Source organism: Centruroides vittatus, unplaced genomic scaffold (genome assembly GCF_030686945.1).
Source record: "Centruroides vittatus isolate TY-2023 unplaced genomic scaffold, ASM3068694v2 contig_878, whole genome shotgun sequence".
Classification (NCBI taxonomy): domain Eukaryota; kingdom Metazoa; phylum Arthropoda; class Arachnida; order Scorpiones; family Buthidae; genus Centruroides; species Centruroides vittatus.
In genome coordinates this window covers 266082-281367 of record NW_027122570.1, presented here as the reverse complement: position 1 = coordinate 281367, position 15286 = coordinate 266082, and the positions used below count along the sequence as shown (strand labels likewise).

Below are 15286 nucleotides of genomic sequence, written 5' to 3'. Positions count from 1 at the left end.
TGTGGCTGTCCGCCATTTTGTTGTTTGTAAATACTGTGTATAGAATTAGAACCCTTTCTTCTTTCCTTAATCCTTCTCTCTTCCGCTCTTAACCCTTCCCGTCACCTGACAGGAACGGCTTTTCTCGTGGGTCCTGATTGGTGGTTTTTACAAAAGGGACAGGAGGGGGTCCTGCCCGAATAAACAGTGAGTCAGAGGGATAAGAATAACGGACAATTTTGGACCGGACACCGAGAAGGAAGGTCGAGAGAGACTCCTTGGGGTACGTGCGTGAAATGACGATCAACAGATAGAGCCCAGATAGAAAATGTGGGACAGAATCGAGAACTAATTGAGAGATTCGTTCCTGTGAAGTCTCAAGAAACACCTTGGTGCATATCGAGTATCCACCGCATAGTATAAAACCCGATGCTAATGGATTGGACATCCACCGTAATTGACCTCCCAGATCAGGACCCCTTTCGTCTAACTACCGGTAGCACCTTCTATTACTTTCTTCATCTTTCTATTTCTATTAGTTATAGTGATAGGTTAAGTTTAGTTGTAAGTATAGTTATAAGTAGTTAATTACAATCGTATCGTGTATAACCTAATTTGTAAAATTCTGAACGAGAGCAGAGACTATATATATCCGTGAGAATTCGTCTCTGTGACGGGCATCAGTAACTTGTTAATAAAATAATTCTGTAAATAAATATTTTTGTTCCTCGTGGATTGTTCATATCATTTGTCTTTTACATTCCACTTATCACAATCTCATCTTTGTTGTTGACATCACGATTCTGTTAGGTTGATTATACATAATCAGGTTATCTACACATAAAACAGAGTACAGAGTTTTAACCAATGAAATTGTAAAATTTTGTACTCTATATTCTCAAAAGAATACAGAGTACAAAATTATAGATCACATGGTAAGAAAAGCATGTAGTTTTGACAAGAATATGTATTTATAAAATATTTATGGATTGTAATGTTAAAATGTTTCAGGTAAAGTTTTCTCTTAACAAACAGAAATTATAATTACCTAAGTTAATTAGAAAAGCATGCATACTTAGTAAAAAAAGAAATTAGATGGTAATATTCCAAAAAATTCTTAGAGATAGTTGTCTGGAAGTAATGGATAAGATTAACAGCATATTCAATAGATCAGTAATTGACATAGAATCATTAAAAAAAGATGGAGTCAGTGGCATTCCCATGTAAAATGTAAAGTGGCTGCTTTAGGCTAAAAGATCAGATCAAAAGCATTATCTCTATTTCAAAATACTCTTTTCCAAAATAGAGAACATTCAGTAATATCATTGTATATCATGATTATCATTCAGTCATCCATATTGGATATAACAAAATCAAAGTAACAGATGGAAAGACCAGTTGGAAGATGAGAGAATCTCTGAGAAAAAAAGTCATCCAGAATCACATTTTAGAAGAGACGATCTCTTGAGACATAAACAAATGTTCAGCCAATCAGCAACCAACTTGTGACAGACACTGTCTCTCAAAGACGAGAGATGATGACCAGAATACAGCCCCAGTTTTTGCATATTTGTCTGCATTCATTTACAGTTCTCTCTATTCATATACAAATGTCATCAGTCCTTAATTTTGGGCACTGGTGTAGTAGTTATCCTCTAAAAGTAAGTGCACTCTAATAAATACTGCAGCTTCAAGATGAAAAAAGATTATAGACAGAGCAGTATTTATTTTAATTTTCAATAAACATGAAAAAGTAATATTAAACACTCTTTTGGAATTTTTAAAATAAATACCCTGTATTTCAAATTTCTGTCTAACATGAATATTTTCAAAAATACATTACTGAATGTTTTTCCTAAATATTCTAAATAACTTTTTTTAAATAAAATGTTATTTAGAAGTAATTATAGAATTTATCTGACTTCTATAAAAATTTTATTCACTTTTCATGGTAATACTGTGGCCGTTGGCCATATTATTCGCGTATTTTATATTTTTTTATATGAAATATAAGTTAGTTTTAGCAATTTCTTTGTTTCTGAGTCTTATCTATCCTCTAAAACTTTCCCCACCACTCCTTTTTACCCTTTGGGTGGGATTACCGTTTCGAAGAAATAGACAACGAATAGAACAATAGAAGAGTAAGACCCCGACGGTCTCGAAGGAAGAAAGAGAATCACTTTTGGACTGGACGGCAGAGAGAGAAGGTGTGAAAAAGAAGCGATCTCAAACGGGCTGTATAAATTAGCAGCAGAAGAAAAGAAAAAAATACGACGGGAGAGTGAGAGATTCACCAAGAACACAGGAAATCTACAAAATCAAGAAGGGCTCAAGAGCGGTATCCCACCAAAGTATTTCATTCTTCATCTATTTCTATCTCTATATATCTACCCTTGTTCCTTCCTATTAGTTATAAGTAAGATAAGTTTTAGTTTTAAGGTCTGTACGCGTATAATTTGTCAGATTCCATTCTGAACATGTCCCTTCATTAAACTTAAAGACAAAACGCCTGTAAAAGGATTTACTTTGTAAAGTTGGGATCCATAAAGAACCTGTTTGTGTTCTTTCTGGCGAGAATAAAATCGTACCTTTGTTAAAAGTAATGTGTTTCGATTATTATTTTGTGTTGGTCTGTTCACGGAAACCAGTACACCTCGTCATGAATCCCCACAATACTTCATTGATTAAATGAAATCTAATTTGTTTTGACAAATTAAAAAAATAAAATATTTCAAAACTTACTTGTTCCCTTTTCTTTTTTTCTTTTAATTTATTTTCTTGAAGTGCTAACTGTTTTTGATTCTTTTCATTATTTTTTTGTTGTTCTTCCTTCCTTAACTACATATAATAAAAAATTCCAGACCAGATTAATCCAGTCATCTTGAAATGTCTTGTAAACAATTGTATATATATATATATATATAAATAAATTCAATAATGATTGATCAGACATTAGAGAAAGTTACAAAATTTTATTGAGCAAGTAATTTTATTTGTAATTGACTTGATTGTGTACATTGTACACAGAAAATTATTCTAATACATGTTTTGAGACATAATTTTCAAATCCCATGTCAACTATTATCACATTTATCCCATCCCACCTAAAAAGCAAGACATAGTAGACATTAGTAAGATTTGCTCACAGACAGAAGTAATGTATGTATGAATTTAAATCTACAAATTTAGGTGCATATTACAGGTGCTTTTAACATGCATAATGCATATTTTCAGTATTTTAACATGCACATATCTGGCCTTAGTAATCAGGAGCCCCTCTGTCTCTCTGAAGAGGCATCCCTGAGCCAGATAGCACTTTGATAATCCCTGTCAAATGATCCTGGCTGAGATAATTAGAATGCTTACCATGAAACTCCTTCTGGATCCAAGACTGATTGATGGTGTCTGTGTCTTTTATGTATTATGTTATATATACACTGAAGAGCAATTGAATTAGGGATACCTGTCTAGTAGCGTGTAGCACCACCTTTCGCCTTGATGATGGCTGCGATTTGTCTTGGCATGGACTCCACCAGACACTGGAAGCAATGGGAAGCCATACATATCCACGAGACCTGAATAATTTCCCACAAATCACGAAAATTAGATGGAAGGTGGTCGGAGCCTCGAACATCTCTCTCAATTGCATCCCAAATGTGCTTGATTGGATTGAGGTCAGATGACCGTAATGGCCAGGAAAGCATGTGCAGGTCTGTGGAATGTTCATCCAACCATTCCGATACAATTTGGGAACAATGGCATGGTGCATTGTCTTGTTGAATGACAATCTCTGTAGTGGGCTGTCGGGAATGAACAAACGGAGCAGATGGTTGTCAAGGACATCCTGGTAACATTCACCTGTCAGCAATGCTGTCACACATACCAGGGGTTCCCATTTCAGTCCATGTGAACAGTCCCCACACAGGAATGCCACCTCCGCCAGCTTGAAGAGTTCCCTGCTGGCAGGAAGGATCCATCATTTCATGTGGTTTACAGCGTACACGTACTCTGTTATCGGCATGTACCAAAGTGAATCTTGACTCATCACTCCAGTCAACATTTTTCCACATCTCGACGGTCCATTGGCGATGTTCCTGTGCCCATGCTAATCATTGCACTCTGTTTTGTGCAGTCAGCAGGGGGTCTCTCATAGGACGATGACTCCTGTACCCCAGTGAGAGGAGATGGTTTTGTATGGTGTGGCAGCTTACACCATGCTGTGCACCAGTGTTAAATCGACAGATGATCCGTTGCACTGTAGCCTGTCTATCCTCTGTTACAAACCTCACTCATCCACACACTGTTGTCCGCAGCAGTTGACCCTGGCAGCGATGGTTTTACCAGAATCAATGTACCTCGACACAGTGGTGTATGAAATTACCAGTGTTTCCACTACTTCCGAAATGGAGTGACCCATTTGTCGGGCCCCCGACGATTTGTCCACAATCAAATGCACTTAATCTTTACTCTCACCCATTTTGCTTCTGACTATTACTGATACTGTTAGCAGCACTCCTTATCTTGTCAAACTGCTGCTTACTTCATCCTCAAATCACTTTCACGCTTATGCACAACTCAAAATTTTTATAACTCCAGCTATCCCTAATTCAATTGCTCTTCATTGTATATATAAGTTTAGTATAGATTTAATGAAATAGTGCTTTTATCTGAAAGAGTTACAGCTTTGTGTAATTGTGATGCTTCTTATTTTTATAGAAAAACTGTCACATTTAGTGTTGTGAAGATTTACTACATTTGAAATGCCTCATCCTCCCTCTTTATGTGGAAGAATCCACAATTCTATGAAGAATTTAGGATAGTGTTCATTATTTTTAATTAATGTTCTTCATGTTTTCTTTTGAAGTTGATCTATTGGTCCATGTGTGTCCAATATATAACTCCAAATGAATTTAAGTATTTGGACAATTTGTGTTTATTGCTTTAAATGTGTATTTTTTTTTTCAGTTGTGTTGTGAGTATAAAATGAAATATTAAAAATAAATATTACCTTCCAAAGTGCAATAGCTTTTAACTTCTTGGCTCTTATCATTTCATCATTTAAATTATTTTTCATCCCTACTAATTTTTTTTCTTTTTCATATATAAACTTTTGTGTTTGTTCCTTTAAACAAAAATAAGACGAATGATTAATTTAATTTAATACATAATAATCATTATTATTATTCATAAGTCTAACATTTTAAGTCAATTAATTTTTAACTCAGATAATATATTTTAAAAACATTAAACATTTATAAAAGAATAAATTGTAATAAACATTGATTATTTTAGTAAAATAAAGTAATAGTAGAATCTCATAAGGTTTATTAATCTGTTGAAGTTGTAGTACTGTAGTACATTAACAAATTCATCTAGTTATTATTTTTTAAAATGTGTTGATGTAATTCAAAAGAGCTACCATTATGCTTAAATCCTTATATTATTTATATGAGAGTTACCATTGATAAATAATAACAGATGTTTATTAAAGTTAACAAATCTTTAGTCTCTATAATCCATAATTCTGAAAATCATAGAAAACTGCAAATTTATGATAAAATGTTATATTTAGTGCTTATAACTTCTGTATCTATTTTAATTTGTGTTAATGTAAAAGCTTTTTGTGTATTATGTTTGTTATTTGATTATGTCTATGTAAGTAGTTTGTATTTGTGAATTTTTTGATGTTCTCAAGATTCTTGAGAATAGTCAAGAATATAATTGTCTTACTAAATAATATTAAAAGGTTCTATTATGCATATTATTATTGATAAACATTTACAATCTCTCAAAATTCAAATGGTTGTTTTGGTTAATGGTTGTTTGGTTGTAACAATTACAATTCCCTTACAATTTTGCAATTTAAAACTTTAAAAATTTACTTTTGTAAATATGTCATTATTATTATACAGGCATACTCTGCAGAATGTCTCCCAATTTTCCAGGTAGAATATCTTTTGATTTTTAACACACAAACTTCATAACATGTATGTATCTCTGAATACAATGTTTTTTAATAAAAGCTTACATTTATGTTCCAAAAAATCATTACAATCTTTCAACAGAACATTAGGAACCTTCTAAACTGATTAAACCAATAATACCCATACTAAAATCTTCTTTTGAACATTATGCAAGAAACATCTGCAAGAAACACATACATTAATAAATTGTCAAGATCACATACAAAGGTCGGTTTTGAAAACCATGCTGAGTATCAACAAATGTAATGTTTATAATATAGTAAGCAGACTGTACCAGTACATGTGTGTAGAAAGTAACTATTTGATAACAACCCCACAGTAATTGATATTCTGATATAAAACAACTAAAATATTGCTATCTTAACATGACAGTTTGATACATACAGATATGCATTAGTTATGTTTTAGGAAATTGATTAGAGATTTCAGGTTGATATTATAACACATTATACATTCATTGACAAAACAGTTACACACTGAGAAGGAGGCATTGGAATCAAATAAAAGTTTATTACTGCAAATGTAATGACAATGGTAATAAGTGATTACAGTATCATAGCTAAGCAACAATTTCCTGTGCAATTGAAAGGAACCTTTAATACCTTGTAGGACTTTCTCTTTCCTGGATTCATGCAGTGATATAGTGCAGCATGGAGGCATACAGGCATTGCATACTACCCTGCAACATATTTTCCACAAATGTTATAACTACAGTAGAATCTAGTTCACTAACGGATCACTCAGGCTGCCAAAAATCAATTGTTGTTCCAAAAATCCATTATATTGCAAATAATGGATATTTTCCTGAACAGCCAGGAAAATATCCATTATTTAACCCATACATATAAGAAACACCTGTAATTGAAATTATTCAGTCTCTTTCACTCATTCTATAGAAATATGTATGTTACAGAATTGTATATTATGCCATTAGTAGTACAACAAAGCTGAGAGAAACATTATAAACTGTACACACAAAAAGAGGTAAATTATGTATGCTCACTAACCCTTCACTCAACTCCATGATTTGTTAAATCTTGGTTTGTTTTGATTCATTTTTCTGCCTATTGAATAGTTTAATATTAGCAATATCATATACAGCACATAAGGAGAGTCTTCACAGCTTGGAAAGACTCGATGGCCTCGTTAAATATCAACACAACACTTGGACCAGCATCAGAATGTTCAAATGTATCAGCCTGCTGACTCTATTCATACAATACTTCAATTGTACATATCCTATATGTAACAAGTGCATCATCAAACTCTATAAATTCCCAGAAACACTAAATATTAACTATATGTTGAAAAAACAAAGTTTACAATAGATAAGGCTAGAAAAAAAATCCATTATTCTGAGTTACGGATCTGCTGAAAGGAGATAAAATTACATTTATTTGGTGAGATTGGAGGAAAAAATTCATTATTCTGAGAAATCTGTTGTTCTGCAATCCATTCAAATAAGATTCTACTGTACCACATTTCCATCAGATCCATATTGATATATGGCCAAAACTAGCATCGCATCTGATCCCAAAAATGCTCAATGGACAACAGATTGGAAGACTGAAAGTGTAAACTTTAAAACTAAAACTCACAAAAATATCAATAACTACTAAAACATGAACAAATAAAGATAAACTTGAATTACAATATTAAATACAGCAGATACTCCTGAACTTATAGATAATAACATAGCTAAATGTACACAAATCCATGGAAGAATAAACAGAAAATCAACAGTGAATAAATGCATATGGCTGTACAGCAAAAATCTGCATTGACAGGTCACAGAATTTCATATAACACTTTTCATGCTTCAGATATTCTTTCAGCATCTTGGCATCAATACATGTATATCTTCTGAATGATGTGTTGGACTTGATGTTGCTTGTTGGAAATTAGTAAAAACTAGTTAGACTGGCGTAACTGGTTATATAACAAAGAAACAAAGAATGCACAAAGATTACACTGTCTTGACTCACGGAAGGTCAGTGCTGGAAAGGGGAGAGTGAAACGAGGTCACAGTCTCTAATGGCTCCCCGAAGGGTCAAAAGCACCACAAACCTTTTATTACATAACAGAAGAACATTTACAAAACATCGCAACACAATTCATAGTATGTAACAATGTGATATAACATTAGACAATAATTTTGATTGTTGATTCCAACATGATGTTTCTTTAAATATCTCCAATAACTATAACACTTTCAACTCAGAATAGTTAAGAGCTGGCTGGACACAAGGATAGGTTTTGTAAATCTACCAATTTCCCTGGAGTAAAATATTTAATATTTTGTTCTATTTGTGCCTGATGACAATCTATAAATTAGGTCAAAAATATAAGCAGTAAAGGTTAAATTTATGCTAAAAATCTAAATGTGTTTTTATTTATGATATGACATTTTATCCAATTTCTGTGATTGGAGAATTTTTTTTATTTAGTGATGAATTGAGAACTGTACATAATTTGCAAAATAAATTGTTGTTTTGTATTTTTATACAATTAGTTTGTATAAATTAGAGAAAGAATGCTGTTGATGTTTGTTGAAATGAGAAAACAAAGACAACTACTGGAAGAACAACATTCTGAATTTAACTGCTAAAATTTATAAAAATATATTAGCGTATTATAAAGTAAAATAATATAAATTAAACAAAGCATCATAATTTCAATTTTTAACTGTGAATGTTTTATACTATTAAAATGTAAATAAAGTCTTCCCCTGATTACAAACATTTATTGTGCAAAAACTGTTAGATTTTTTAAAATTTTTTTCTAATTTCTTTCAGTTGATAATATGAAATAAAAACATACACAGCAATTTTTTGATCATCTTAAATTTCTACAAGTAAAAACTGTAAAATATATTACAATGTAATACCTTTCCGCAATAGAAAAAACATACTTTTTCTTTCTCAATTTTCCAGTTTAAAATTGCCATCTGTTTTTTCTGTTTCTTTTCAAGATATTCTTTATACCACTTTTCATGTTCTTCAATATTTTCATATGATTTTCCAATAATATGTTTAGATAACTGCTTTAAAAATATATCCTGTGTCTATAAAATAAATAATATGTATTAAAGAAATCATGTAAATTGTTTAATTTAAAAAATACATTCTATATAATTAAATTTTACTGAAATATTCTTAAATTTACATTCTAAGTTTAAAAATGATACTGATATTGTTTTATTACTATTTTCAATTTTACTTAAAATATTGAAGTATTATGAATTATTAAGTAGTAAACTTTATACTACACTACACTGCAAAACACCGGGATGTGTAAAATACTGCACTCTTAGAACCTATAACTGGTGTGATATAAAAACAAAGGATGCAGATCACCACAAACGTTTTCGAACTGATGGGAGTTCTTCAGGTGTGAGACTGAATTACTGATGGGACAGAGCAAACCGTTAAAGGAAATTCGAGAAACAATAATAAGGTGTTAGATGAGACGGGTGTGTGTTCATCTAGTTGACCTAACATAAACTTAAAGGTCAGAGTCCATCAACATCTGCCATGCTGTTGACAGAACCAACTCATCCATAAAATTGATGCAGTTCTCATTGAGGGACAATTTGTAGACTTGAATGGCCTCAAGTGAATTTGAACCATTTGAATGGTTCTGTCGACAGCATGGCAGACATTGATGGACTCCGACCTTTAAGTTCATGTTAGGTCAACTAGACGAACACACACCTGTCTCATCTAACACCTTATTATTATTTCTTGAATTTCCTTTAACGGTTTGTTCTGTCCCATCAGTAATTCAGTCTCATGCCTGAAAAAGAAATCCCAGCAGTTCAAAAACATTTGTGGTGATCTGCATCCTTTGTTTTTATATCACACCGGTTATAGGTTCTAAGAGTGAAGTATAGTAAACTTTAACTTTTGTAAAAATTTACTGTTAAAAATAAATTATAAAAAATAATCCAAAATACACAAATTACTAAAATTATTATATTACCTTAATTCACAAAATCAAAAAATATATTTCAGTATAGTTATGGTTTAAGTCTACTCCAGAATATTATTTTAATGTTTCAGAATAATTTTAAAATTTTTCTGTCAGGCACTATTCAAATGATTTAGCTATTGGAGGAAACCATATCACTTAGAAGAGTATCAAAGAGATCAGGGGCATACCTAAAGTGTTTAGCATCCAAGGCAGGTCCTTTCTTTGGCGCACCTATAATAAATTTGTACCAGTTGCAAAATTCAATTTTAAATTGCAATTATCATCATAATGTTGCCCACTTTTACAACTGTGATTGAACATAACATAACATAACATACAGCATAATACAGTTACAGACTGGTTAAACCAGTCTGTAAATGTATTATGCTGTGTGCACGCAAAAATTTATAATAGAGAGAGAGAGAGAGATGAGAATCAGAATGTTGTCAATACTTAACCTGTCCAAATTCTCCTATAAAATTACCCAAAACTTTATTTCAGAGGACAACATACTAGCATATTTTCATTTGCTTTCTGTGCTCATATTCTTTTGAATTTCCTCTAGGAATTTTTTTCTCAGTTTGGAAATTTTTTCTTTTCTTCTGAAAACTTGCTGGAAACTTGTATATTATGCCATAAGTAGTACGACAAAGCTGAGAGAAACATTATAAACTGTACACACAAAAAGAGGCAAATTATGTATGCTCATTAACCCTTCACTCAACTCCATGATTTGGTACCCATTCCTGGTTATCATCCAGGAAAAAACACACACTGCACTCTCCATTAGTAAGGCAAAATAGAATAGCAGAAAACAAGAAAAGAAAAGGAAAGAGGAATGGGAGGAAGAAAAGAGCTTAATTCATGAAGACAATACTTTCTTTAATTGTATGTTAAAAATTAAACAAAGAACTCTGTAGAAACTTTATTTTATTTTAAGCTTGGTAGCTTACATGCATGAGATAGAGACACAAAGATAAATATGGCATGTTATGTGTTAGAATACAATGAGTTAAGTTATTAATAAATATAATGTCTATTGTATTATCAAATAACGATTTTTTTTTATTACATAATAACAGATTTGTGGCACTAGTGATAACTTCTTAGGGATACATTATTCACAGTGACATCCCTTTACACTCCTCTTTTCCTAATGCACACCTTCAAAGTTGTGCGATATTTATTTATGTAGCTGTTGTGAACTCCGCAAGCACAGGGTCTGCAAGTTTGAAAGAAAGGGAATAACACCCAAAAAAGTGGAAATGAATAGTCGGTGGAATTGTGTAATTGAACAAACAAAAGTTTATCGGAGACGAAAAACAATTAATTATTGATACACGAATCTGATCGCATTACAATCTTAATACTGTCTGATTATCACCCTCCTAAGTTTCCTTCTCTCTACGCGAGGCCTTATTTTTCCCGACAATTATTACGACTAAATATACAAACTTTCTCTTGTAATACAAAAATCATTGACAACAGTGATACTACAGTTAGTCCTCCTCGTTGTTAGATGGTAATCCCTTATTCATTTCGTGTAATTCCTTCGATGGAAGTCGATTCCCTTTCAGCACCGTAATTCACCTATCCTGCATTCGTCGATTTACCTCCACTTTCTTCTTCTAACAGCCCGCCATGTCTTCAGGTTGCCAACCAACAAAAGTCCTCAAGAGGCAGTCAAAGGACAAAAATAAAAAACTCTCCGTACATGGGTTACACGTGTTTTTATAACTTCCTGCTAGCCGACGTCACTCCGCCCCACGTGACCCCACGACGGGCCAATCACCACAACGAAAGCCCAGGCAGCAGGTAATTGGTGGTATCACGGAAGGAAATGAAAAGGACCCGTACAAAAACATACACACGAAAGAACATAAATGAAAAACAAAAATATAAAATAAAACAAACAAACAAACATATATATATATATATATAAAATAGCTGCAAAGCACTACACTGTTCTACAAATCTAACCAATTATATCACAATTTCTTACAAGCTTAAGAATAAATCTAAAAATGTCTAATACATAATACTTTTATGACTCCTCTAACTTATGAAGCCCTTGCTTTTGGGTTTTGTATTTTATCTGATATGGAGTCATTTGTACCAAAACATTCTACAATTATAATTTTATTAATAAAAATTTTATTATATTGATTCCAACCTGAGATTTATTTCTATACTTCAAGAAAAGTTTATGATCATACTCTTCCCATCCACCTGTTGGTCCAGAGCATGTAATAAATTCCTAAGATATAAAATAACATTTTTAAAAATATCATAATTATTTATAGTTTATAATATGAAGCAATCTGCAAGAAGAATCAATAAATTAACTTTATAAAAATAAATAAAATATTTCATTTATTTTTTTATATTCTGTATTTATGCTATAATTATTTATCTATTAACATTTTTGAATTTTAGAAAAAAATTAGAATTCCTAAGATTTTTAATTTTAAGGATCAAAAATCTTTTTTCCTATCTTCCTGTCAAATTCTGATCTTCAAAAATATAAAATATTTAACTCTTTAAATATTATAATAATAAAAAACAAATTAATAATAGTATGCTAATAGTTAATCAAACCTAAAAGGCTGCTGCACCCACACATACAGCAGCCTTTCAGGTGTGATTAACCAAATTGTTTCTGTAATGTTATGTTTCAGTTCCTCTACTGCAGCGATTCTCAACCTTCTTAGCTCTGTGACCCCCAAATAGTAAATATAAATAAAATTAATATTTCGCAACCCCCCACCCAAAGGAATAATAACAGTAAGCCTTACTATTACTAATTGAATTTTGAGTGTAATTACAAATGTATAATTTTTTAAAATATTATATAATCACATTGTACTAATTTTATACGTTAAGAAAATACCGACAGTAAAAAATGTAATACAACTATTCCTATTATTTTATGTCATTGCGTTTATAGTGATGGGTATGAACATGCACGTATGACGTGTACATACATGAGCAATTTACAAGTTCCAACTTGATGTGTACATGCTCTTTGTAATTTGATCTCCTCCTATAATACTCACTGTGAGAGCATGTTTGAACATGCATACAGATGCATTTGAACAAGTCGTGCTGTCACTAGTATAAAAGAGGCGCTGGCGATTGCACACTTCAGTTGAGTTTCAAATGCGAAGTGTGCGCCTGGTGTTTTTATTTTAGTGTGTGATCAACCATGAAACTGAATTGTTTTTAATTTCTAACGCAAAATGGATAAATTTGTGAAAAAACGAAGTGAGCCACAATGGTGATACTACATTTTTTTTTGGACATAAAATCCAAAACTGGATGGTAAAAAATTCACTCTTTTCACCATCCAGTGAATCGGTTGGTAAAAAGACAAGGTTGTAAAATGACAGTTATTTAAATTATGGTTTCACCTCATTGGATGGAAAGCCACAGTGCGTTGTTTGCTCTCAAGTTCTCTCCGATGAAAGCATGAAGCCATCAAAATTAGTTTGACACTTGGAAACTAAACATCCGGCCCATAAAAACAAACCCTTGGAATTTCTCAAAAGAAAATTACATACCTTGAGAAATCAACAAACTTCTATTTGTAAGTTAAGCCATACTGATAAAAGTGTACTTGACGCATCTTATCTCATAGCATTAAGAATAGCTAAGATGTCCAAACCCCATACAATTACCGAAAACCTCATATTGCCTGCTGAAATTGATATGGTCAGTGTTTTAATAGGTGTGGAAGAAGCAAAAAAATTGAAAAACATTCCACTTTCTAATTACACAATATCAAGGCGAATTGATGACATGGCTGCCGATGTTCGCGATCAGATAATTCAGCAAGTGAGTTTGAGTGAATTTTTTAGTATTCAATTAGATGAATCAACAGATGTAGCAAACATGTCTCAGTTCTTATGTTTTGTGAGGTATGAATGAGATAGGGACACATCAACCAAAGAAAATATGTTGTTTTGCAAAAAAAGTACAGGGTCATGCAACAGGACAATGTATTTTTGATGTTTTTTATGAAGCTACGAGAAACTACACTAACAGAGATTGGACAAAATATATTGCAGTATGTAGTGATGGTGCAAAGGTGATAACAGGAAAGAACAAATTAATGAAAGGATTAATGAAAATATTAAGAGATTGTCTTATACCAAGGGCGGAATGGATGCACTGCTTCCTTCACAGACATGCTCTTGTCACAAAAAATATGCTGGAAAATCTCAATCAAATTCTTTGTGAAGCTGTAAAGTTGGTTAATTTTATTAAAAGATGACTGTTACAGAACAGGCTGTTTGCTAAACTATGCAATGAAATGGGCAAAAATTAAAAATCTCTTCTTTTCCATACAGAAGTTAGATAGTTATCGCGAGGGAAAGTGTTAACCCAGGAATTGGAATTGTGAGATGAATTAATATTTTTCCAGGATAAACAAATGCCAATCTCATTGTTTTTACAGAATAATGAGTGTATGTTGTTGTTGGCTTACTTAGCTGATGTATTTTCGCATTTAAACGACTTGAATGTGAATTTACAAAGACATGATAAAAACATTTTATTAATGACAGACAAAGTTCATGCATTCATTAAGAAGCTTCAAATCTGGATTATTCGCCTTCAAAACAAAAATTTGGATATGTTCCCACTCACTTCGGATTATATTTAGAAAAATTTGAATGAACAAGACACTATTATTCACCACAGTTTGGATTGCATGAAGATGTATTTGCATGAGCTAAAAACTCAGATGACGTGCTGCTGCTAAGTTACCAGTTGAGATTCATGACCAGCTCATCGAAATGTCTACCGACAAAACGCTACAACTGCAATTTACATCTGAAGATTTAAATACGTTTTAGCTTGCTCGTTGACATGAATATGGAAATTTAGTCACAGAGGCATTGAAAATATTAATCCCTTTCGCCACGTCTTATCTCTGTGAAAAGGGTTTTTTATATTTTTTATTTTGTCTATAGTTGCGCTAAAAACTAAATACAGGAATTGTCTTTTATCACTCAAAAACAATTTGCTTTGTGTGTTTCTAACATAGATCCACGCATGGAGAAAATTTTAAATGAAAAACAAATGCAACCATCACATTAATTTCTTTTCTTTACATGTGTACTTATTGTAAGTAAAATGTTTATATGTTTATAATAAATGATTTTTTCTCATAAAATGATTTCATTATTGTCTCACAATCCCCCTTTAATATCACCATGGTCCCCAGGTTGAAAAACACTGCTCTACAGTATGTAGATTTCTGTATGCTCTGTCCTTCAAGAATCTCCATATGAAAAAGTCATGGGGTGTCAAATGTCTGAAGATCTTTTTTGCCACAAATTTTGGAAAAT

At 32.1% G+C, this 15286-nt stretch overlaps 1 protein-coding gene across 13 annotated transcripts in view; it reads right to left on the bottom strand.

Moving 5' to 3' along the window:
• LOC136983196 (coiled-coil domain-containing protein 112-like) overlaps window positions 1-15286 on the bottom strand; it is a 372297-nt gene that overhangs the window by 330445 nt on the left and 26566 nt on the right. For all 13 annotated transcript variants that reach the window (XM_067279874.1, XM_067279881.1, XM_067279880.1 and 10 more), the window contains 4 exons: window positions 12109-12192; window positions 8875-9027; window positions 4988-5101; window positions 2722-2817 (listed from right to left, as the gene is read on the bottom strand). In XM_067279874.1, coding sequence (XP_067135975.1) covers window positions 2722-2817; window positions 4988-5101; window positions 8875-9027; window positions 12109-12192 — 447 coding nt within the window. The remainder of the gene's footprint in view (window positions 1-2721; window positions 2818-4987; window positions 5102-8874; window positions 9028-12108; window positions 12193-15286) is intronic.